At 31.9% G+C, this 24,045-nt stretch overlaps 1 protein-coding gene across 1 annotated transcript; it reads right to left on the bottom strand.

The window, feature by feature from the left end:
- Window positions 1-13,343: 13,343 nt before the first annotated feature.
- On the bottom strand, window positions 13,344-22,400 carry RYBP (ring and YY1 binding protein). Its single transcript, XM_090115144.1, has 3 exons — window positions 22,094-22,400; window positions 17,424-17,593; window positions 13,344-15,435 (listed from the first exon to the last, which is right to left on the bottom strand). Exons 1-3 carry the CDS (start codon window positions 22,227-22,229, stop codon window positions 15,331-15,333), a joined length of 411 nt encoding a protein of 136 aa, XP_089971270.1. The 5' UTR covers window positions 22,230-22,400; the 3' UTR covers window positions 13,344-15,330.
- Between the last annotated feature and the right edge of the window lie 1,645 nt (window positions 22,401-24,045).

Genomic DNA, 24,045 nt, shown 5'->3' with positions numbered 1-24,045 from the left:
ACTGCTGAAGACCCATTATTTTCAAAAATCAACTTCTAGAGGATAATCAATACCAGATAAAAAATAATAATTAATGTTGTTGTAATTTTTTTTATTCTTCTCGATAATTATGTTCGTCTCGATAATTCGCTAAAGCATATTTCTAAAATGTTATCTTGATTTTTAGGTAAAAACTTTTGTATGTAGACAAATTTAACAAAATGCTAACCTGTGATGCTAACTCACTCAGTTTTTTTGATAAAAATTCCCGGCGAAAATGAAAGTTTCTCTATATAGGAAGCTCTTTAATATGCAAGCAACGACGCAGGTACAACTAGTATGAAATTCTCCAATCAAGCCCGCGGCGTTTCTCGATGTTTCTAGAAAATTATACGTTTTACTTGTAGCGTAGATAAATAAACCGTTTTACCCTCTTTCATTGAATATGAATTAAAATTATCAACAATTCGCGAAGAATGGATGCGGCATTATGTATTTCAATCAGTGTTGCCATAGATAAAAAAATATTTGATGTTAATTCTACATTTTAATCGCTTTTTATTTACTGTGATAAAATGAATATTGAATAGGAAGAAATTATGTAATGAATTTGAGGTTAAAAACTTAAAATCGTGACCAATCGGTAACCACCTCCTTTAATTATTATATTTATACCTAGTGCAGCTTAGGTAGGTACATATTTTGAAAATTGTAAACGGAGGGTATAACTATACCTATACTTCATACATTTTATATTGCGAAATTTATTGAATTTTTTTTACAACTGAAACATTTCAACAAATATAGGTATACCTAGTTATTATCTAATAAATAAACTAACGAACATTTATCGTAACTGTTTTAAATTTCCAATAACTTTACTAGATAAATAACACTATTACACTAATCACTTACCTAAGTAATTATTGTCATTCAAAGACCAAATGAAGATAAATATAAGCACATCCAACCCCATTAATAATAATTCAAACATCCGTATTTTCGTCACGTTAAAAACTTTTTTGCATCGCGTGCTTTGTGACAGACAGACAGACGGACAGCGCAATTTATAATATGTCCCTATCGCCCGATCTTAGCACGCTAACTAACCACCAATTTACAGAGACCCCTCATTTCGATATCACCCCACACAAAAAGTATCAAAAGCAGAGACCTACACAAATTGGTCGCGTTTTTTCGCGCCAATTTAACTTGATCTCTGTATCATGTTGATTTCGTTGAAAAAATGTTTGGACGCGCGGCTCAATTAATTCTGGTTTAGTTTTTAAGGTAAAATTAGATGTAAAATTGATACTAGGTTAAATTGTTCGATAATTACAGACGGGGAAGGGTTTGTTCCGTGTTTGGTAGTTTTTTTTTAGATAGCGATCAGTGAATCATCGGGCCGGTTTTTGGATTTTAGCACTGGCAATTTTACTGCATATTCCATATTTAAAAAGTGAAATACATGTTTAATTTTTTAAATTATAGAGTGGAACAAGGGTGGAATTTTTTAACTAGTCTGCAAGGAGAACCTAAATACGTTATCACTTATCTATAAACACGTTTAAATACTTTATATTCGGTCTAAATTTAAGGTAAGTATGCCAGATCCTTTATTTTTTTTATTTTAAACTAACGTTTTGTACCTTTGGTTAAGTTTTTACTAACATAAATCCTAATAGGTATATCCAAAAATGACAGTGGAAATTGAAACCTATGTAGCTTCATTTTCACAAATTCTACTGAAGACACTAGCTGCGCTCCACGGTTTTACTCTCATGGCTCCACTTCTGTTGGTATTAGCGTGATGATATAATATGTATTATAGCCTATGCCCTATAGCCTTCCTCGATAAATGGGGTATCCAACACCGAAATAATTTTTCAAATCGGACCAGTAGTTCTTGAGATTACCGCGTTCAAACAAACAAACTCTTCAGCTTTATAATATTAGTATAGATTATAGGCATAGTAGACGTATGAACTAAATATATTATAATAAAATAATATATATTTTATACATAAAATGCCTAGTACTTATAAGCTTTTGAACATAGACTCAATTTCGTTTCATTTAATATCTATGGATGTATTTGTAAGTTTGTACTGATATTCTACTTGCAGGGAAAGCGGGGCCATTTTTCATTGTTCTCATTACTGCAACCCTTTATGAGTACGCCCTTGTACCGTTCGCAGAAAAAGTAGATTACATTTTTGTTATTTATTTCATAAAAACTCTTAAATATAGAGCAAATACGCAAAATTAAATAGTATTAAGTAATATTTTTTAACTGTTATTTTTAAATCTGACATGTTTTTTTTGGTATTGGATCTAACTTTAAAATAAAATATTATAAAACGTTTGACTACTTTTAAGCCATCACTGTGTCTACCTGCCGAGCTGTCATAAATACTGTAATTTTACTGTTCGATTAAATGAGTGCCGTGAACTCAATGGACTGCATTTGGACGATATTATTTTTAAGAAATAAATTCCCATATTATGCACTTTAATAATTAATAAACATTTTTTCAATACACCGCTTACTTTTTTTTTTATTCATCCACAAAATATTAACTTTCTTTAGAGACACTCTGTATAATTTTGCCCTACTCCCGTTAAAACACCTAAAAGTTATGCTCCAAGGAAGAAGTCTCTTATCGTACATTTTTCAGTTTTTTTTGCCAACAGTACTTTCCCCAATAGCAGGGGCTAGGGACGTCGGCATTTTTCGTTGCAAGTTGATTAAATCTCCTCTAATATATAGCCTGCATATTGCAATTGTACTTCTTTTATTAAAAAAGTATGTATTTTTCATGGTAGCTGTAATCGATACTGTACAATGCGTTAGGTTATCTGTGGCATTTAATAAAAAGAAAAAAACCTATTTACCTAGTAGGTATAGTATTATATGTAAGTATTTATATCTATAAATACTTAGGTTTAATATAGATTTCTGTATGTAACGTACTTTTTTAGATTAATAGTAGGGATGTAACGATACATGATTTTGCCGATACGATACCGATACCGATATTTGTAGTAATGTATCGGCGATACCGATACCGATACCGATATCGATGGCTTGGTAGAAAAATAAATAGTGAATTATGCATAAAAAGTTACCAACATTTAACAGAGACAACTGTTAATCGTATTCTTTTAAATAAAAATGCCAAATCAAAAAACAACAAAACCATTTATTTTGGTATTATTATTTTACGAAGTCAGTTAAACTTGAAGTAATACACATACAATCAGTACCTATACCCGGCGCGGCGAATGATGATCCCTATGACACTGACAATTATTCTCAAGAGACAAACTTGTAATGGCGCGGCGTCACCATTAAATTAGAAACGTATTGGAAGCGTCTAAAAATGGCATTTATTAATTTTTACGTAGCTTTATGCCATAACAATGATATTCTGTTGGAATTATAACAATTCTTAACATTTACGAGAAATTATATCAATCTGACTTTACGTTTACGTCCTACAAAATTTACATCGTTGGCATTTATCGACTAGTGCGGAAAGTATCGATAAACAAATTTCGATAATGGAAACGAGATCACATTTTTTCCATGCTTAAGCTTCGCAGCATAATTAATTAATTAATTACCGTTCGCGTTAATTTACTTACCTATGATAATATAAGTTTTTTAGACAAATTAAATGGGGGCTTCCATTTTCACGATAAAATAATATACACTGTGTTAAACGGGTTAAAAATTACGTGAAAATGATAAGGCGCATTTTTATGTTTTGGAAAACTTTCGTTTTACTTTAACCTACTTAATCTATGCAAAAAACTTAAATTAATACAACAACAACATAAAAGACGTTAAAAATTTTAGTTAAAAATTCATTTTATAATATTTATAAAAACATGTTTACCGACGTGGATGAATGCAAACCACGCCTTTGCCTATAAAATAGTAAAGTATCGACACGACCCATCATACGAGCAATCACTAAGACGAACTGTCATAGGGATCATCATTCGCCGCGCCGGGTATAATAAAAGTTTACTATAATTGGTAGAGTTTTTTCAGAAAACAAAGTGCGCACGCGCGGGCGGCCTCTCGCATCGTTCATTGGGCGCGGATTTTTTAATTATTTGATATCAAAAAAATTGGTTGTTTGTAAAGTAGGTTTACGATCGAGATGTTTACGTGATAACTAGACATCGGATTATATGCACTAACAAAATGCCAAAATATGCATGCAAATATGCACTAAAAAAGGCCGAAATAAGCACTAAAAACGACTGATATGCCTAAAATATGCACAATACAAAATCAAAAAACCTTTATTATTTTATATATTTAAATCAAAGATTGTACAAATACAGTGAAATTTTCATGAAATTTAGTATAGTTTTTGTGCCAATATACAATTAGGCATTTTTACCTAATTTTCGAGCGCAAATTTGTGACGTTTGTCACCCGCGAGCCCAGTGTTGCCACCTTAGACCTTTCCGGGCTAAATCTAGCCCTTTTTTGGAATTCAACCCATGTTTTAAGTTTTAGGGTAATCTAGCCCTATTTTGAATAGCTCAAAATTTACTTAAAATGGAGCCCATTTTGTAATTTTTCGCCATTTTACAATGCCAAAATAGGGTTTGTTTACTCGCTGAGCGTTCTGATTGGCTAATAAAGGTTAGTCGACCAATCAAAACTCCCGTTACTTAACGAAATATGCACTATTGGGGAAAAAGGCTAAAATATGCACTAACGCCGTAATTAGCGAGTTTTATGCATTTGCATATGCAAATATGCAAATGCATATAATCCGATGTCTAGTGATAACATAATGCAGTGGCAGCGCCTGAGATGAAACGGGAGATCGGTCCGTCTCTCTCTCGTTATACCTGCGATCGCGCTCGTGAAGTTTTGGTGTGACACAAGTTTATGAACATGTCACCCGACTAAAACGATTTTAAAAACGTTATCACGTTAAAAATTAAAAAAATTCAAAATTATTTATTTCTTTCCTTTACATAAACAAATTTGTGATTGGAACACTCCTAGTAAGCAAATAAAATGCTTGTGTCAGGAGGTTCCGCTCTTCCTTAACACTATTACAGAAACAGAAATAAAACAATATGAATGAATACAATGCAAAAACATAAAAGAAAAGAAAGAATTTAATAAAAAAGTATCGGTATCGGTTGATTTATTATCGGCGATACCGATATATCGGCTTGCCGATATATCGGCCGATATATCGGTATTGGTATCGGTATCGTTACATCCCTAATTAATAGCAATAATTTTTGAAGATACATAGCTGGAAAATTGAGAAAAGACAATAGTCGTCTTTTTAATCGACTTTCTTAGCATACCTATCTTAATTTTTTGAAGCTTATATCTTGTATTTTATTTATAATTTAACCAAAATATTAAATAGAAAAACATAAATCAAAAGCGTGTAAGTAGGTATATTTATTTTATTAATATTTATATCCATAAAATATTTCCATCATTTCTATTTTGACATTAATTCGATACCGGACAGCTTCGACTCATTCATTCTAATAAAAAACAAACCATTCCTCAAATGCGATATAAAATAAATATTTTTTCGCGAATATACATGAAATGAACACACATTTATCTGTCGCAGACGAAATATATGTGTCACTAAGCCATATATTAGACGTGGTCATATAAAAATATATAAATACAATTCTGTGACGACATCCCGACGCGGTCTTATTCTTGTTGACTGAAGTATACTATATTTCAAAAACTTGTATCATTTTTAATCTGTATTTTTATATTGATTATCTGAATATAATGTTGTTGTTTGTGAGTGATAATTGATAAACAGGTCACCTATTTTATTTTTGTCGATAATGTGTTGTAAGCTTTAGACTAAGTTTGACTCGGCCTTGGTGGAGCGGCACGCCCTACCTCTTAGTGCAGGCATAATTTTGTAAAAATTGTAAAATGCAAGTGCCCTGTAGTAATCAAAGAGTAAATTGATCGAAACGTGTTTTAAAGGTGTATTTATTAAGTAATAAGTTATATATGTACATATATACCTAATAATAATTATATTGCCGCTTCATTCGATAAACTTCGATAATATCTTTATTTTAATTCAGAATAGGCACGCCAGGAAAATTTATAGCCCCGTCTAATAAAACAGTTGGTGGTCCACATTTTCTATGAAAAATAGTTTTCATGAAAAATAGCTCATAAAGGCCGTAGGAATATTAAGAAATATGTATTTATTGTGGTTCTACGAGGCATTATACGGGGATTATTAACGGTTGGAAACTGTCGGAAAACACGGTATTGTAGTAAGTAACTAGTTATTATTTTAAACTTTGTATTGTACAACAAACTGTGCTTTAGAAATTTAAATGCACTAAAACGGTTTGAACTCTGTTATATTGTAAATGTCGAATTGTCTGTTAATGAAATCATCTATACTAATATTATAAAGCTGAAGAGTTTGTTTGTTTGTTTGTTTGTTTGTTTGAACGCGCTAATCTCGGGAACTACTGGTCCGATTTGAAAAATTCTTTCGGTGTTAGATAGCCCATTTATCGAGGAAGGTTATAGGCTATATATCATCACGCTACGACCAACAGGGGTGGAGCCACGGGGGTGAAACCGCGCGGAGCGGCTAGTGTTAGATATAAAGATACAGAGTTAGACCATTTATAATTGGAGTCAGTATTATTCGACCGGTTTTAATGATCTTTGGAGTGTTGTTTCCGCCTTATAAAGAAATTAAAAAAAAATGAAGTTTGGCGTGTCTATAACTATTTCCTTGTATGTTGTTTCTTTTCAGATCAAAAAGAAAGAAGAGTGACCAATAAAAGAAGCTTAAATACCATCTAATTTGAAGAGAAATAGATTGATTAATTCGGTTTCTTACTATTATGTATATTATTTACTATAGATATTCACTAAATCTCTACTAAACTGCATTTTAAGCTTTAAAAATCACACTGCAGTCTAGATAATACAGGATAAAAGCTGATAGTTATAAGTAAAGCTATAAATTATCACTAGGCTCCAAGAATCCGGCGTATCGTAATCTCTGACTGTCACGCAACTTTACAAAAGGAAGACTGGCTCAAAGGACGCCGACAAGGAATGGGAACAGGGAAAGAGAAGCGATAGATATGTTATTATTTCATTGTGTTGTTATTGATATTAAATAAAATTATTAAGGTAAATTCTGATTTGTTAATAGTGCTAAAACTACCTGGTTACTAAAAAGACACTTTCTGGTATTTCTTGTAATGCATGACTTTAGTTTTCTCTTTTATCCACATTTTTGATAAATATTCTGTAGATATCGTGAGCATATCTAATATCTATCTAATATCTAATCTATCTAATATATATTGTAAAGGCGAAAGTTTGTAAGGATGTATGGATGTTTGTTACTCTTTCACGTAAAAACTACTGAACCGATTACAATGAAATTTAGCACACATATAGAGCGTAACTTAGATTAACACATAGGATAGTTTTTATCCCGGAAATCCCACGGGAACGGGAACTATGCAGGTTTACCTTTGCAAACGTGGGCGAAGCCGCGGGCGGAAATCTAGTTATAAATAAAAATAATAGGTTACCTTCAACTATTTTTACTTTTTCTCGAATTATTCATCAGCTGAAAATTTACCAAGAAAGTTTTACTTACTGTTTTTGTTTCATGGGTGCCATAAATATTAGGTAGGTAGGTATGTTGTGTTATAGATTTGTCGATTTATAATATTCTATTGAATTATAAATTACTTTACAAGTAAAATAATTGCTTGTCTTTAAATGTTTAATTTAGGAATGTTTTAAAAATAAATTATAGCTTATAATATCCTAGCTTTACTTACTGGAATGTCATCCTAACGACGTCCTCATGTAGAGCTAAAAACGGCACAGCTAGTCTCGTCCTTTAATCTTAACGGGTTATTTTAATTCTAACAGTTAGCTGTTTTATACAATAACTAGCTTGTGCCCGCGAGTCCGTTTATGTTCGTTTACGTGTAACTTACGCAATATAATATGTAGACCGTACACTAACAGCTCGGTACATGATAATGTATCAAATCACCAATCCTTGGGCAAGTGTGAAATTAATAATTATTGTGAACTAGCTTTCCACCCGCGACATCGCCCGCGCAGACAAAGAAAAACCCGCATAGTTCCCGTTTCCGTGGGATTTCCGGGATTGCGTCATTTTCCCGGGATAAAAAGTAGCCTATGTCCTTTCTCGGGTATCAAAATATCTCCATACCAAATTTCATGAAAATTGGTTCAGTAGTTTAGGCGTGATTGAGTAACAGACAGACAGACAGAGTTACTTTCGCATTTATAATATTAGTATGGATTTCATTACAATCTAAACTGTGACTCAGGAAGAAAGCTTTCTGTTGGTGAAACAATTTTGAAATAGTAGTTTTTGAGTGAAAACTTTTCAAACATACGTATAAAAACACACATGTTTCTTCTATTTGAATTTAGTAGATAAAATAGATATAGAAATTTACAGAATAAAATGAAGATGCACTAATTTCATGCACCAGGCATATAGACAGGTCATATTTTCATCTATAAAAACAAACAGGGTTAATAAATAAAAATGCTTTTTAATTCCACATCCTTTATATACAGCACAATACATTAGTCTTAAAAATAATTAACATTTACTACATTTTTACACATTACGTTAACATTTAGCGAATCTAAATTAAATAGAATACTCTAGAAGACAAACACTACATAATACGTCGCTGTCATTTTGACAATTGACATTTAATGGCGCGAAAATGAAAAATTATTCGTCATAATTTTGGCCGAGCTGTCACTATTAACTATTTACAGTTTAAGACAGTGCGCGCACGAGCAACTTTGTCTCCGCAACTATTTTATCTCCGCAACTATTTTGTCTCCCCCACCTATGGGCTAGTATGAAAGTGCGCGCACGTAGCGACGCAACTCCCCATACAAATTGATGGGAGAGACAAAATAGTTGCGGAGACAAAGTTACTCGTGCGCGCTAGCTCTAATAAAAATGGATTGGGCTTTTTTCATTTAAATTATTTCATAAAACGATACTTTTTCTTTATAGAGACAATGAAACAAAGAAATTTATTCATATTCATTCGATAGTGTGAAATGAAGGCCCAAACTCTCAGAAATTATTTAAATGTTGAAAAAATCTTTGTTTTCTTCATTATTATATTAAAACGGTACAAACACAAATCTTATTGATTTCATATTGGAAATATATAAATATATAAAATCACTACACATTTCTATAATATTCTAAAATGTACATAAAATAATATACAAAACTGTTTCATTTATTTATTTTATAATTAAAAATTGGTGTTATTTACCTTACATCTAGCGATTTCTGAAGTACAAAAATAAAATTCAATACAATGGCAAACTACATTCTCATTATTTTTATTAGTTTTTCCTTATTTTGTTAAAAAATTTACCATATTATTTATTTCAGTAATATAAAACCATGAATGAATTTTTAAATATGTTACTAAAATTATTTCATTTTAGGTATCTACTTTGACGTAGGAATGTGAAGTGTGATGAAGCCGTGTAAAAATGGATTACGAAATTATTTATTTTACATTATGAAAAAAAAGCAATCATATTATATAAAACAAAAATTTGCGACAGCCCTAAGGAAAATACTACAACCAGTCTAGTGATAAGATCATAAATTGAAGCTATAGTTCATAATTTCTATAAAGAATTCTAATCGCAAAAAATGCAAGGGTGCAGGTAACTGATACAATAATAAAAATTTTGGCGACATGTGACAAGTGCCAACCCGCACTTGGCCAACGTGGCCTGAACCCAGATAGGAGGCCCGTGTCCCAGCAGTTAGAACATACAGGGTGTCCCAAAAAGTAGTGATGAACGGAAGCTGGGAGGTAGAGGACCTAGAGAGCTATCCGAATCACCCCCATGTATGTTATGCGATTTTTCGTATTTTCGGAGTTATGACATTTTTTTCAATTTTTCATCTATCGCTGAGTACGATGAGATTTTTATTTATGGTGACGTGACTTATTGCGCTAGATGCTTGATTTTTTTTGTGTGGTAAGCTGAAAGATAGGCCAATTCAGTATGGTAACATTTACTATCGTTAGATCTTCGAATGGAATAAAAAAAGAATTAAATGCCAAGAAAGATAAAATTACCCAGTATGTTCACAACTTCAAGGGCCCATAAAAAAATAAAATCACATAAAAAAAGTTTTCCATTTGGCTTTTAAAAACTCGCTCTATCTATCAGGTAGCTACCCTAAAAATTTCATTTTATTATTCAGAAGGCTTCAATCGAAAAATTGAAATCTAAATGTGGTAAGTGCAAAAATTTTATTAACATGATGATCATTAAAACCAAATTAAAACCCATAAATAGGTGTTTAATTACCAGAAATTTTTAAAATAACCCCGCTGTTGCTCAATGCAAGTGCGACATCACCGTAAAAAGTTGTCTTTTAAATGTCTGAATGCCCTTTTATCATTTTTTATGGTTTCTTCTGCTACTATGAATTTCCGGGTTATTTCGTCCAAATTGTAGCATTCTCTCAAGTAGCCGAGGTCTTTTTAGTATCCCCATTGAAACAAATCAATGGGGTTTAGGTCGAGGGACCGTGCAGGCCAGGCTTTAAGGCAGGCGTCACCAGCGCATGCGCAGGCTGCAACGACCAATCCATCTTTCAGGGTATCTTTGCCCTTTAGCCTGGCCTCGACGGTCCCCGGACATAAACCCTATTGATTTATTTCCGTGGGGATACTACAAAGACGAGAGACTGCCACAATTTGAACGAAATAACCTGGAAATTCATAGTAGCAGAAGAAACCATTAAAAATGATAAAAGGGCATTCAGACATTTAAAAGACAACTTTTTACGGTGATGTCGCACTTGCACTGAGCAATAGCGGGGTCATTTTAAAAATTTCTGGTAATTAAACACCTTCTTATTGGTTTTAATTTGTTTTTATTAATCATCATGTTAATTCAATTTTTGCACTTACCTCATTTAGATTTCAATTTTTCGATTGAAGCCTTCTGAATAATAAAATGAAATTTTCAGGGTAGCTACCTGATAGATAGAGCAAGTTTTTAAAAGCCAAATGGAAAACTTTTTTTATGTGATTTTATTTTTTTACGGGCCCTTGAAGTGGAGAACATACTGGGTAATTTTATCTTTCTTGGCATTTTAATTCTTTTTTTTATTCCATTCAAAGATCTAACGATAGTAAATGTTACCATACTGAATTGGCCTATCTTTCAGCTTAGCACACAAAAAAAATCAAGCACCTTCCGCAATAATTGACGTCACCATGAGTGAAAATATCACCGTACTCGGCGATAGGTGAAAAATTGAAAAAAACGTCATAACTCCGAAAATACGAAAAATCGCATAACATACATGGGGGTGATTCGGATAGCCCTTTAGGTCCTCTACCTCCCAGCTTCCGTTCATCACTACTTTTTGGGACACCCTGTATATGGGCTGAGATGATATTGTGTTTAATTAAGAAATTGTCACGTCTAAACGACAAAAAGATGTGTATCCAGAGCTTTTAGAATTCAATTTCACTAAGAAAATAATACAGCCGTTGCTAGAACAAAACCACAAACCTACATCTTCCCGACTGCTAGACAAATGATATATCATTTTCCACTATTTTTATGCAATAAATAATTAAGCATAAAAGGCTAGTTACAGCATTGTTAAAAAAAACAATATTCATTTTATGACGCATATTGAGGTCATAACCTAAAAATGTTAGGTGACATTTGAAATTCAAATTTGAAACCGCGCCAAAAACAAACGAATTTGTAATCAACTAAATAAATAGAATTCCATTCGAAAAGTTTGTTATCATAACATAATACAAATAGTTTTATTAATTAATTAATAATAGACAATAATATTCGATAACTTGATTACCTTTTGTGCGTTTTACAATAGTTATTACGTTCTATTCTTCCGCCATTTTGAAAAAGAATTCGTTTCAAATTATCTCCCGCTTTTTTACTATTTTTATTACAAATAAATATTTCATCTTATGAAAACTACAATAAATACCATTCGCATATGTACAGCTTCGTCTTGGCAGTGACCCGCTGGTCCAATCCATATTTACAATTTTTTCCAACATTTAACAATATGGCAACCTTTATTCCCTATCATAATTCATTATGCTCTGTCTCAAAGGATTTTACGCAACAAACAAATTACAACTATTATATTTTAATCTATCAAAAAATCTAACTTTGAGAGATTTTAACACATTATAGTCGAGCCAATTTAATAGGCAACATTTGACGTCTATCAATTTTATCTTCGAAGAGAGGTAACCTGCTTAAAAACATCGATTAAAGTGAATTAATCGATACGGATTTGAAACATTTGTCAATCGAATTTATAAATTTATGATTATTTTTATTCACAAGTAATCAATGCATTCGATTCTAGATGTCAGATCTCGATTTTTAGAGTAACATCTCTGGTATTTAAAAAGAAAAAAGGTTTATTGACACAAAATTGTAGCGACGTCAGTTTTTCAATTCAGAAATTGTTTATTATGTTTAGAATGGTTCATCAGTAAAATGAAATCTTAAAATTACTTGTATCGGTCATTATTATTATAAATATGTAATCGTTATTGAAAAAAGTTAAGCAAATGTGCAGATCTAACAGAAAGAAATATCATGTTATTCTATGTTGTCGTTACTAGGTTACGTTGTTGAATTTTGTTGAACTGTCAAATGTTGCCTATTAAAATGGCTCTACTATAATTATTTCATTTCAAATACATTAAGGGTGCTTTTCCACCACTAAAGTGTGAGGATGTGTAGCGAGGAATGTGTTTGTAATTAACCTATCTATACTAATATGTATTATAAACAGGAAAAGTTTGTATGTTTGTATGGTTTTCAATTTTCATGCATAAACGGCTGGACCTAAATTTTGATGAAATTTGGCACAGATAATATTTAGACCCTGAGAAAGACTAGGACATAGGCTACCTTTTATTGCGAAATAATATGTACCACGGGCGAAGCCGGGGCGGACCTCTAGTAGTATATAACCATATAGCTTCATACTCTAAAGTCTAAACGCATGAAACTTCAAAGTAAATTAACGATATGAAAAATGTTGTGTGGTTTTATGAAACCACGGTAAAGGTGAAACTGTTCGAACGGTTCCGAACACTGCTTTGTGTAGCGCATGTCGCGTGTGTATCGCGGTATCGCGGCTGCCGAGTAGGTATACCTACTCGGCAGCCGACCGGATACACGCGACCTGCGCTACACAGACCAAAAAGTTTGAGACGATGTAATAAAAGTTTCACTTTAATAAATGATTGGTTATTTAGAAACACATTCCTCGCTACACACACTCTCACATTATTGATGGAAAGCACCCTAAAGACGCTCATTGGCACAGATAAACAAAAAGTCGTTTAAACTATACACTTAGGTATACAGCCATTGTAATCGTAATTTTTGTGATGAATACACAGGAAAACTATGAAATTAAAGATTCAAAAACTGAGTTTAAGCACGTTTTTTCTGCTTTCTAGCAGGGTTACTGTACTTTTGTCCTTTATTCATAAATACCTATCGTTTCGGTAGTTTTCTACTACACACAAATATTATTATTTTAGTATAAAATCGTTAAAATATATCAGTTTCAAATCTTTAATTTCAAAATCGACCAAGATCAAATAAATAATACCATCAATTATGCTATACAAAATTCTACTTACAATGTTGACGTTTGCATTTATTAATTTATTTTTAAAAGCAGTCTATTATGTATACAGGCACCTTCTTTGTAATGTCTTATTAAAATAAATGGAGTACTTACACAAAATAGAGAGAGTACAGAATTTTTAGAACGAACACGCTTCAAAAAAACATTTTTTTTTTTTTATTGACACGGATATCTCAAAAAAGTTTTTCAAAACGATCTCTCTAATGTGTGTCAATTATTACGTGATGTTTAAATAACAGAATATAATTAACTTAATAAAACTACTTACTACAAAATATGTAGATAAAAACTAAAAATATAAATTATACTAAACTAACCGTCAGTCTGATACAAATAAATACGTATAAAATAAGAATGAAAATTCGAGTCATCAATACAGAATAAATATGAAAAAAAAATGTGATTATGTATTATTATAAATTAAAGCGTTACATTTGTAATAACAAAGCATCTATCGTAGTACTTATATCTCACGAATAATACTTTCACTGTTTTAAAGAAGCTCTAATAAAACTGTAAACTGTAAAATAATAAAGAATAAAATATTTTAATTATTTGAAAGACGTGTGATATCCGATTGTTATTAATTCAAAGGGCACACTATTGCCCTTGAAAATATGTTAATATGTCCTACATTTATAAAACTGTCACTTCAATTACCACATTGAGGGCGTTACTATAACCTACGCGTTTCAATACAATATAATAAATAATTATGCTACGCAATAGATACTGTAACAATATAAAATTATTCAATTGCAATCAGTACTAAAAATATATATTGTGATGCTGTCTAAAGCTTTTTAACTCTACTACATATTAGAAGATAACATAGAAAAATACAAACTGGATGATCCTTTTTTTGTTGCTATGCGAATATTGTTTTTATTTAAGTAACATTTAATTTTGAAATAAATTAAAGCTGCATATAAAAAATTAAAATAAATTTACGAACTCATGAATTATAAGTACTACGATAGATATATTATCTTTATTTTTAAACAATACCTTTTACGTAATGACGCTCTTATCTAAATGTTTTTATTCATAAAACAGTAATGAATAATTTATCATAATTGATTGCTTAAAAGGGTGAAAGGGTAATCAATATTCATTAATTTAAAGGTGCGAATCATGGCTGGGTAAGAATTGGCGCGCAAACTTTAAGCATTTTTTTTAATCCTTGAGTGACGTCATTTCCTTTACCCTTATAAGTCAATAATAACCTCCAAACCAAATTCATAAATTGTACTAAATTTTAAAATACCTTTAATAAAAAGAATCTCATTTGTTTTAATGAGATAGATCATAATTTCGAAGACTTTGAATTTTGGAGGATCTCAAGAAATCATTATGAGAATGATAAGATTAAGATTGTATAACATTATTTCATTATTAATATTAATATTTTATATTTTAATTTATACGAAGTCATATTATAATCAATAAAAATATTAATTAATAATTTTTAACACACATAATGTAAAAAATAAGAGCGTCATTATAAAATGCAAAGTACCAGGGGCACATAATTTGTATGGAAGTTGAGAGATCACGGTCGCGCGTCATTGGACGATTCGACGTCACTCGAACTGCTGGAAACTGACTTCTTCGGCTTGTATTCTGTTATGACTACTGTTACACCGCTTACGGTTACCTTGTGGGGGAATAATGTGGTTAGAAAACTTGTGGTACATGTGACTATTTAGCTTGGTCGGAGTGCTAGCCTATAACTATTAACGACGGAGACAACAATACTGCTTTGGAACTCCCTCGATTATGTGAACTTAGCACGTTTAATTAATCTAAGAATCATAGGAAATTAATTTTTTAAACTTTTTCATGCAGACACAAGCAAAAAATCGTCATGTAGGTACATAAGTTGCATTTACATTGTACAATTACTGTCAATTTCTGTATCTCTCACATGCTGCATAACGCAAGAACCTCCATTAGAAAGTGCTCCTCAAACTAAAACTCAAAATCAAACATTTATTTTTTAATTAGACTTCTAGAAGCACTTTTGAAACGTCATAACATAGTTTTAGCAATCACCACCGGATTCTACTGAGAAGCACTCTTTCAAAAGGAGGCCCTTGCTTCATCGCTCTATCAATAATACCTTAATTTCCCTTCATACACAGTAAAAGAACATTACCTATAGTAGAGCCAATTTAATAGGCAACATTTGACGTCTATCAATTTTATCTTCATAGGGTGGTAGACCTCATTCGCACGAGAGTTAAAAAAGCGTTGCGTTAAAACCCGGCGTTGGCGCTTTTTAAACGTTCTCTCTGTGGTTGTTCATACTAACGCTTTAAAATCACTCATGTCTCGTCTCTGGCTTCAGTAAGACGTGGAAATGGTTTCTGCTAAAATAATTACGTAATGTCAGTTGCGTAATATCTTTATGATATTTATATTATTATATTTGCTTAGAATTCCTCGGAAAGTTTGTTCTTAATAAACTACTTGTAGGTACCTACTTAGGTATTTGTTCAAACTCGTCATCGATAAACATGTTACTTAAAGGAATATGATAAAAAAACCTACTGTTTTAATTTTTATATGTTAGGTATATTTGAAAGAAAGAAAGATTGGCACTAGCGATTTGTGTTATTAAAAGACGAAAAAGGAAACAAAAGGCATTCTGGGTACATCCTCTGAATGAACAGAGATACTTAAAAGGGCAGTTTGTGACACTGTACGAAGAGTTAAGGCAATACCCCGGAATTTTTTTAATTATTTTCAAATGTCTATAACGATTTTGAATACAGGAACGGACGAGACTCCACATCTATAATTAATAGTTCGGGATCAACAATCCACGACATCGTATCGATTTTCTGATGATTATAAGCACAACAAACACGTGGTACCGCTGAGCGAGCGTGCGGCATACTGAACGCAGCGCCGGCGCTTTTTTAGCGCTCGTCTGAATAATAGTAAGAAGTTTCCTATGGTCTATTTTATTTAACGCCCAACGCCGAGCGTTGAAAATAGAACACTGCGCGATAAAAAAGCGTCGCGCTTTAAAAGCGCTGACGTGTGAACATATACTTGGGAATGCATTTGTTCTATTTGGACGCTTTTTTAACGGACGTTAAAAAAGCTCTCGTGTGAATGAGGTCGTAACCTGCTTAAAAACATCGATTAAAGTGAATTAATCGATACGGACTTGAAACATTTGTCAATCGAACTTGAAACACATGTCAATAATTTATGATAATTTTTATTCCCAAGTAATCAATGCATTCGATTCTAGATGTCAGATTTCGATTTTTAGAGTAACGTCTCTGGTATTTAAAAAGAAAAAAGGTTTATTGACACAAAATTGTAGCGACGTCAGTTCTTTAAATCAGAAATTGTTCATTATGTTTAGAATGGTTTATCAGTAAAATCAAGTCCTAAAATTACTTCTATCGGTCATTATTATTATAAATATGTAATCGTAATTGAAAAAAGTTAAACAAATGTGCAGTTCTAACAAAACGAAATATCATGTTATTCTATGTCGTGGTTACTAGGTTACGTTGTTGAATTTTGTTGAACTGTCAAATGTTGCCTATTAAAATGGCTCTACAATAGATACGTAATCACCTTATAAATCTATTAAAAATCAACAAAAATCTTCAAAAACCTCACCTCTCTGGTCTGCGCGGAGCTCCTATCAACGTTATTAAGTCTGGGCGGTCGACGTTTCTTCTTGAGCGAGTTGGCTGACCTGGGCCGTTTCTGCGAGCTGGTCGGCGCTGTGCCCGCAGCTTGTGCAGCGACCAGCGCCGGGTTGATACGGGGCTTCCGCGTTGAGGTACCTTTGAATAGTGGCCTGTTAAAGCTTGCTTTTATCCTACTAGCACTTCGGTAGGAAAGTCACAGCAATTCCTTAATAGAGAACAAGAAATTAATTTGACCAAATTCCCATGGGAATGAGATGTTCCACCGCAAAAAAATCGTCCGTGTAATCGTCTATAGATTCTTATCTATCTCCAGACACTTTCAGATTTTATAATATTAATAAGGGCGTGTGTAAATCGAAATTAGATGTTGAAGATTACATTACATTACAAGGTTTTAAGAGATATTAAATTGGGAAAATTTCCGGAAATTGGAAAGAATTCAGAAAAAGCCAGTGATTTTTTTTTTTTAATGTAAGGGTCCGTTTTGACAACTAGCAGGCATATATTGATAAGAACTACATTACAAAACTTGCTAGACGTGATTTATATACAACGCTTAGAAATCAATCTACACCACCATCTACTATACAAAACAGCCCCTCAAGTTTGAAATTTGTAACGCCCTTTCTATTCCGAACCGATATTCTAATATTCAAGTTATACCTCCAGTATAGGGGTTAATGCGAGAACTGTGTCGCAAAACCACGTTCCCAGCAAATTGAATTCTAAGACATTTCGGATTGCCTCGAGCCAAGTCTGAGAGGCAATTTCTGGGAATCTATAGGCCTAAATACTGGAGTATATTATGTATTTATGGTATATCTTAGACTCGTAGATTGGTATATAACGTGGTTTATTAAATATGTAGCTCTCATTTCAACGTTAAGAGGGTTTCAAAGTTTGTTGTTCGGTGCTTATTTTAACGATAACGTAAGAGTTATTTTCTAGATAGTTGTAATATAGGAATTAACAGCATAATGTAATAGGTACATTTTAACTTCAATACAAAGTTAAGAAGATCCATGAAAAATCGTTAAAATCTGTCCATCCATATCGAGTAGATTCGTGATGAAACCGATAAAATTTATTATATCCCTCTTTCTGGTCAGCACGTTAAAAGACTCTGAGCCCGAGCTTATTCTCTTATGTCTTTTAACGTCACAATATCTTATCGACCTATTATCCGAAATACCATGACTAAAGTCCCAAGGAATGGGAAAATTAACATTAAAATTAAATTTAACATCAGGTCCGAACCTTATAGATTACCCGAAACTATAATTCCACTCTTTGTTCCTATCATTTACGATATTACTATGATCCCCTAATTGTTGAAAAAACTAGACTTCAACGATCTAGAGTAAAGCTCCTCAAAACCTTTACCAGAGAACTTTCAAGTTACATAACTGGCACATACTATAGCAATATTATAGCACTATAAGGTACCTAGTTTCTAGAAATTTATCAAACGGGACACGCTTATCGTGACCCAGTTACGCGAACGTCGGAATGCGGAGGCGACCCTATCTCTGAATACCAATGGCCATCTTCATCTATAATTTAACATAAATTACATAAATTTAGAAGAAAATTATATATATGGATTTTGTAAATCACCATTTTTTCCCACATATACCACCTACTACGTTCTCTAGCGACTTTGCTTACATGGTAAATAGATGGAAAGGGCCCCTATACACCAGATGACCAGACTATGTAAAATCTATTTTAAATATTTTTGCTTTTCCACTATCCAATTAGGCATATTTTGTCGAACCTATGTAAAAATAGTAAACATCCAACACTGTGACAGCACTAGCATAGAATAGAAGTAAATTATATATTTCGTACAGGATTATCAAGGCATGATTTTCCTTACATTATGGTATTCAAAAGGCAGAATTTCTAGTATTTAGCGGTTTTAGCCACATAACGACGCAATAATGTATATTGTGTGATCAAAGAACTCACATTTAGGTCATGATATGTTTACAAGAGATATTATGGCGTACTGAAATACGCGAAAAGAGCTCGACTGCATATTTCCTACAATAATTCATCCATGTGATAGTCAGAATTATTGTATAAATTTAATATAACCAATAATACACTACAAAGAAAAAACTAAACTACAAGAAAAGATATACATATATGGGACGGAAGATCTAAATAAGAGTGCAAAATAAAAATCCCAGGGCTTTACTTGCGTGCTACATCTGACTAAGAAGACAGAAATGTAGGCAGATGTGGTCAATTAACAAATTAATGCCTGAATTCAATGTATTGCATACAATCTACAAACTACATATACAGGGATAAGCTAACCTATGAATAAAATTTATTGCATACAATCTACATAATATACAGAGGATGAAAAATCTATTAGATTCTCCAAAGGCAACATAGTTAGTTATCCGCTTCTATGATATTTATTTTGCTGACTAGTAATATTGATTGACTCTTGAAAGAGTAACAATTGGAAACTAAAGTCATCTTCTACATATAAACAATCTATGACAGCCATTGAAGAGTTTCAGCAGCTTCCAGTATAAAAGTGATGGCACTAAACAATCTATACACTATATAAGTATACAGCTCTGTTATTTCATACTGGAATTAATACTGCTTTAAAACGTCATGGTGACCCGCCAGGTATATTATGTACACATTGTATACAGTGCTAATATAAGGTACCAATTGGAAAATATGATAGTAGAGAGAAAATATGATTTTCATTATAAAAATAGATGTAATTTCCACAACTGGAATGACAGTTTTATTAACTGAAAGTACATATATTTTTTTCTGATCCTTATAAATAGTTTAAAATAGTTAACAAACTGTAATACCATTTACTAGAAATAAAGATAATAACTCTCTGTACAACTGATTGTCTGGAAAAAATCGCTATTTAGTGATAAGGCTGCCGTTTCTTACAATGTATCCTAGGTTACGTCTAAATTTGTAATTTAATCAGAGCATTAAAGCATAAATAAATAAAAACTGTTCGAATTTTTTATATTTTATTTTAAACACTGAAAGTAAGCCTGACATTATATCACAATATATTAGCTTGAGTTGTCTATACCTGCGCACCCTCCAGATCTAAAAGTGGCAAGAGGTGGCCTAGGATAGTCTTATTGTCCGAGGCTAAGACTCATAGTTTTTGCACCACTCCAGTAAGTAAGAAAAAGTTGTCAATGAAATACAGTATACAAAGATTAACACATCAGTTTCTTTTTACATGAAAATTGGAAGGCATTCAAACTCATATCCTAGTATGTAATATTGATATTTGTTTCCATCTATATTCTTACATTTAAAATAACCTAGTCAGAGCTATATGAAAGTTGGCACAGATATAGATATAAGATAATAATCGGGATAAGCATAAAATATATATTTTATTTTGATGCAAATGAAGTCGCTCACATAGTTAACAATAAATACATTTTCAAGTCCTGTCTAAATTTACCAACTTCAGATTCTCAGCCGCTTCAATAAAAAAATATATAGTCTTATGTAATTAATTACTTAAGTAAACAGATTTACAATTGAACATTACGCCAAACATAATTGAGGAAGGAAAACTTAGATTGAATTCGAATTTTATTTATTAGTAAAAATAAAAATATTAAATTTCATTAGCAATACCTAATTGGAAATTACTTTTCCTATCAAACTTTGTTAGTAAGAGAATATTAAATTTTGTTCCTAAAGCTGGCAACACAAAAAGGTCAAAGACTGGTTCAATAACCTCGTAAAGGAGTTCAGACTTCAGCTGTTCCTATATAATGTTACTAGCTTTCCACCCGCGGCTTCGCCTGCGTTTTCAGAGAAAACCCCGGATAGTTCCCTTTCCCGTGGGATTTCCGGGATAAAACCTATCCTATCTCTCAAGTTGGATCGAACTGCACATTGTGTGCGAATTTTATTATAATCGGTTAAGTGGTTTAGGAGTCCATTGAGGACAAACATTGTGACTCGAGATTTATATATATTAAGATTTAGATCATTAAAAAGGATGCTTTTAGGATAATAGATATAACAAGAACTAAATAAAATAATATAAGAAGTTGGAAGATATTACAAGGTAACAGATTTACATACAAAAGGGTATTAAGTATAGGTATCATTGAAACAGGAGTTGATATTTGAGTGAACTTTAATTTCTTCTCTGCTATATGAATGAGTAAAGTATTTCAGCAATTTACAAATATAACAAAAACTTAAACAAAGCATGTATAATGTAAGGAAACCAATTTACTTTATTCTTTTTGATAATGTTTTGTTTATTGAAACAGTAAAATTGTAATAATGTCCAGTTTTAGAATTGCAACGCTAAGATTTGTTCATGTGGCTACTCAAATTCAAAAGATATTGATTAGTTTGGTTCAGTCTAGACATGTTAACGACCTAGGTAAACTGATCGATACCGCCGAATTTTGTATTTGTCTAGACACATGTGAAGGTTAAACTCGAATTTATTCTGATAAGTAATGCAAATTATCACGTATGCATGCATTATTATTGTTTATTACCATAGTATCGTGCTCACCTTTAAAAATGTTGACAGTTTGACCTATATTTACATGAATTCCGTAAAAGTAATAGCATATTGGATGATATAAATACCTTTTCTAACATCACACATTGAACATTTAAAGGCTTCTGCGTTATTTCTATATGTACAAACGCTGCAATCCCAATAATTTTCTTCAAGCACTTTGGAGGGTCGTTTCCCTCTCCGAATTGCATTTTTCTTGTCCATTTTAAACTCACTGACTATTTATAATAATAATTACACATTGATCATAATATCTGTGATGGTACACAATAGTTTTTATCACATCTAGTTGATTTATTTCGTATATAAACCATTATTTTTGTTTTATTGTACACATAATCGTGCAACACTTCGCCATGACAGATACATTCGGATACGTCGGTAAAACAGTGCTGACTGCTGGCGCCACTTACCTTAGATTCTGTTTTACCGACATTTACAGATAAAATATAGTGAAATTGCACTCATTTTTTTAACAGCAATACTAAACTTTTTTAAAATTTTCGTAAATCGTTAATACTTAATTCAGTCAAAACAAAGTAAACAAGCACATATTTTCATGCTCGTTTATTCAATGCCCAATGCGAAGCCAATAAACGTATATTTTTGAAATTTAATCCACTTTTCTTACAGAATTTAAATATAATTATTAATTATCTACATAATAATATTAATTAATATTATCGATTTTAATAATTAACAATAATTTTCAAATATTTTATTGGTGAAAGTTGATTAAAGTCGTCACCTTGACATTTAGTTAGGTAAGTAATGTTATCACTTATCAGATACTTAAAACGAGAATTGTATTAAATACGATTTTTATTTTATTGTTATTGTTTTTACTTCATATTATATAGGTAAGTTCAATACCAAATACCTACATTTTTATATGACATCTGGCTCAGTACCTATTATTAAATTATTAATATTACCACCCTTTTATATTCCATATTATGCATATTAACTTACAGTTTACTTGAATTAGTAATAACAATAAACAGATATTGTTAAAAAAATATTATAATATCATTATAATTTAAGTGATGACCACTCTCGCGACTCGACTCGTACCTACTTTCTGTAATAATTCTGTATTATAAGTAACACACAATAGTAACATTAAAGAAATAAAAGATTTCATTTTTAATACATCAACAGCTATGCCACTATAGCTGTAATACTGAGATACCTGTTATAACCCTTCTTTGCATCGGCATCGATACGCGCTACAATTTTTTACTCACGAGGGGGCGCTGTCGATAATTTCTTAAGAAAAATGAGAAAATCGTATTTTTTAAATGACGTTTGACACAAAAAGGTCATTGACGTTTATATTCATGATTGAATCACATAGGAAGTAGGGACGTTAATTAACATGGCAGATCGAGAAGAATTAAAATAAAAAGTCTATTTACTTAATACTTAAAAATGTAACTTATTAACTGACTTCAAACAAAAAGGAGGAGGTTCTCAATTTGGCCGGTAAGTAGGTATATATTTTTTGTTCTTAATATATGGTAAGTTTTCATAATATCTATTACATAGTTGCAGGTAGGTAAATCATCTCTCATTTTATGTGTTTTAATCAAATATTATATTTAAACCTCAGATTTAAACTTTTTCAAATATCCTCACAATAATAAAAGGTAACATAATAACTTAATAATATGTATGTAGGTATCTTATAATTTGAAATATACCCCAAGACCTGATACTAAGTTTTTACAAAAATTCGAATGATGCAACAGATAGATTTTAATATCTTTCATAGCACGCAATGTCCATCACGACCTTCCGTGCCAATAAACGTGCCTACTTATACTTATTATATTGACACGGTAGGCGCCACAGTATTATTATTATTAGTTAGTGCTCGAGAGAATGCTACTTCGCACAATAGAGGAGGCGCTGTATGGACTTTACAATATTGTGACTTGAGTATGCAAAATGTGAGGACCACGTTTTATAAATACCGTAGTTTTGAACTCAGAAAAGCTTGCAGATTCTGGATGTTGCC

Source organism: Colias eurytheme, chromosome 22 (genome assembly GCF_061535395.1).
Source record: "Colias eurytheme isolate Ceu_HAF_F1 chromosome 22, ilColEury1 Martin Lab GWU primary, whole genome shotgun sequence".
Taxonomy (NCBI): domain Eukaryota; kingdom Metazoa; phylum Arthropoda; class Insecta; order Lepidoptera; family Pieridae; genus Colias; species Colias eurytheme.
This window is presented reverse-complemented; position numbering and strand designations above follow the sequence as displayed.

What these genes read in the sequence shown, in the direction of transcription:
- RYBP (XM_090115144.1), bottom strand. Translation starts at nt 22,229, where the DNA reads ATGGACAAGAAAAATGCAATTCGGAGAGGGAAACGACCCTCCAAAGTG. An exon ending in AATGTGTGATGTTAGAAAAG is followed by an intron (nt 17,594 to 22,093) that starts GTATTTATATCA and finishes CACTATTCAAAG; the next exon opens with GTACCTCAACGCGGAAGCCC. An exon ending in GCTCCGCGCAGACCAGAGAG is followed by an intron (nt 15,436 to 17,423) that starts GTGAGGTTTTTG and finishes TTCCCCCACAAG; the next exon opens with GTAACCGTAAGCGGTGTAAC.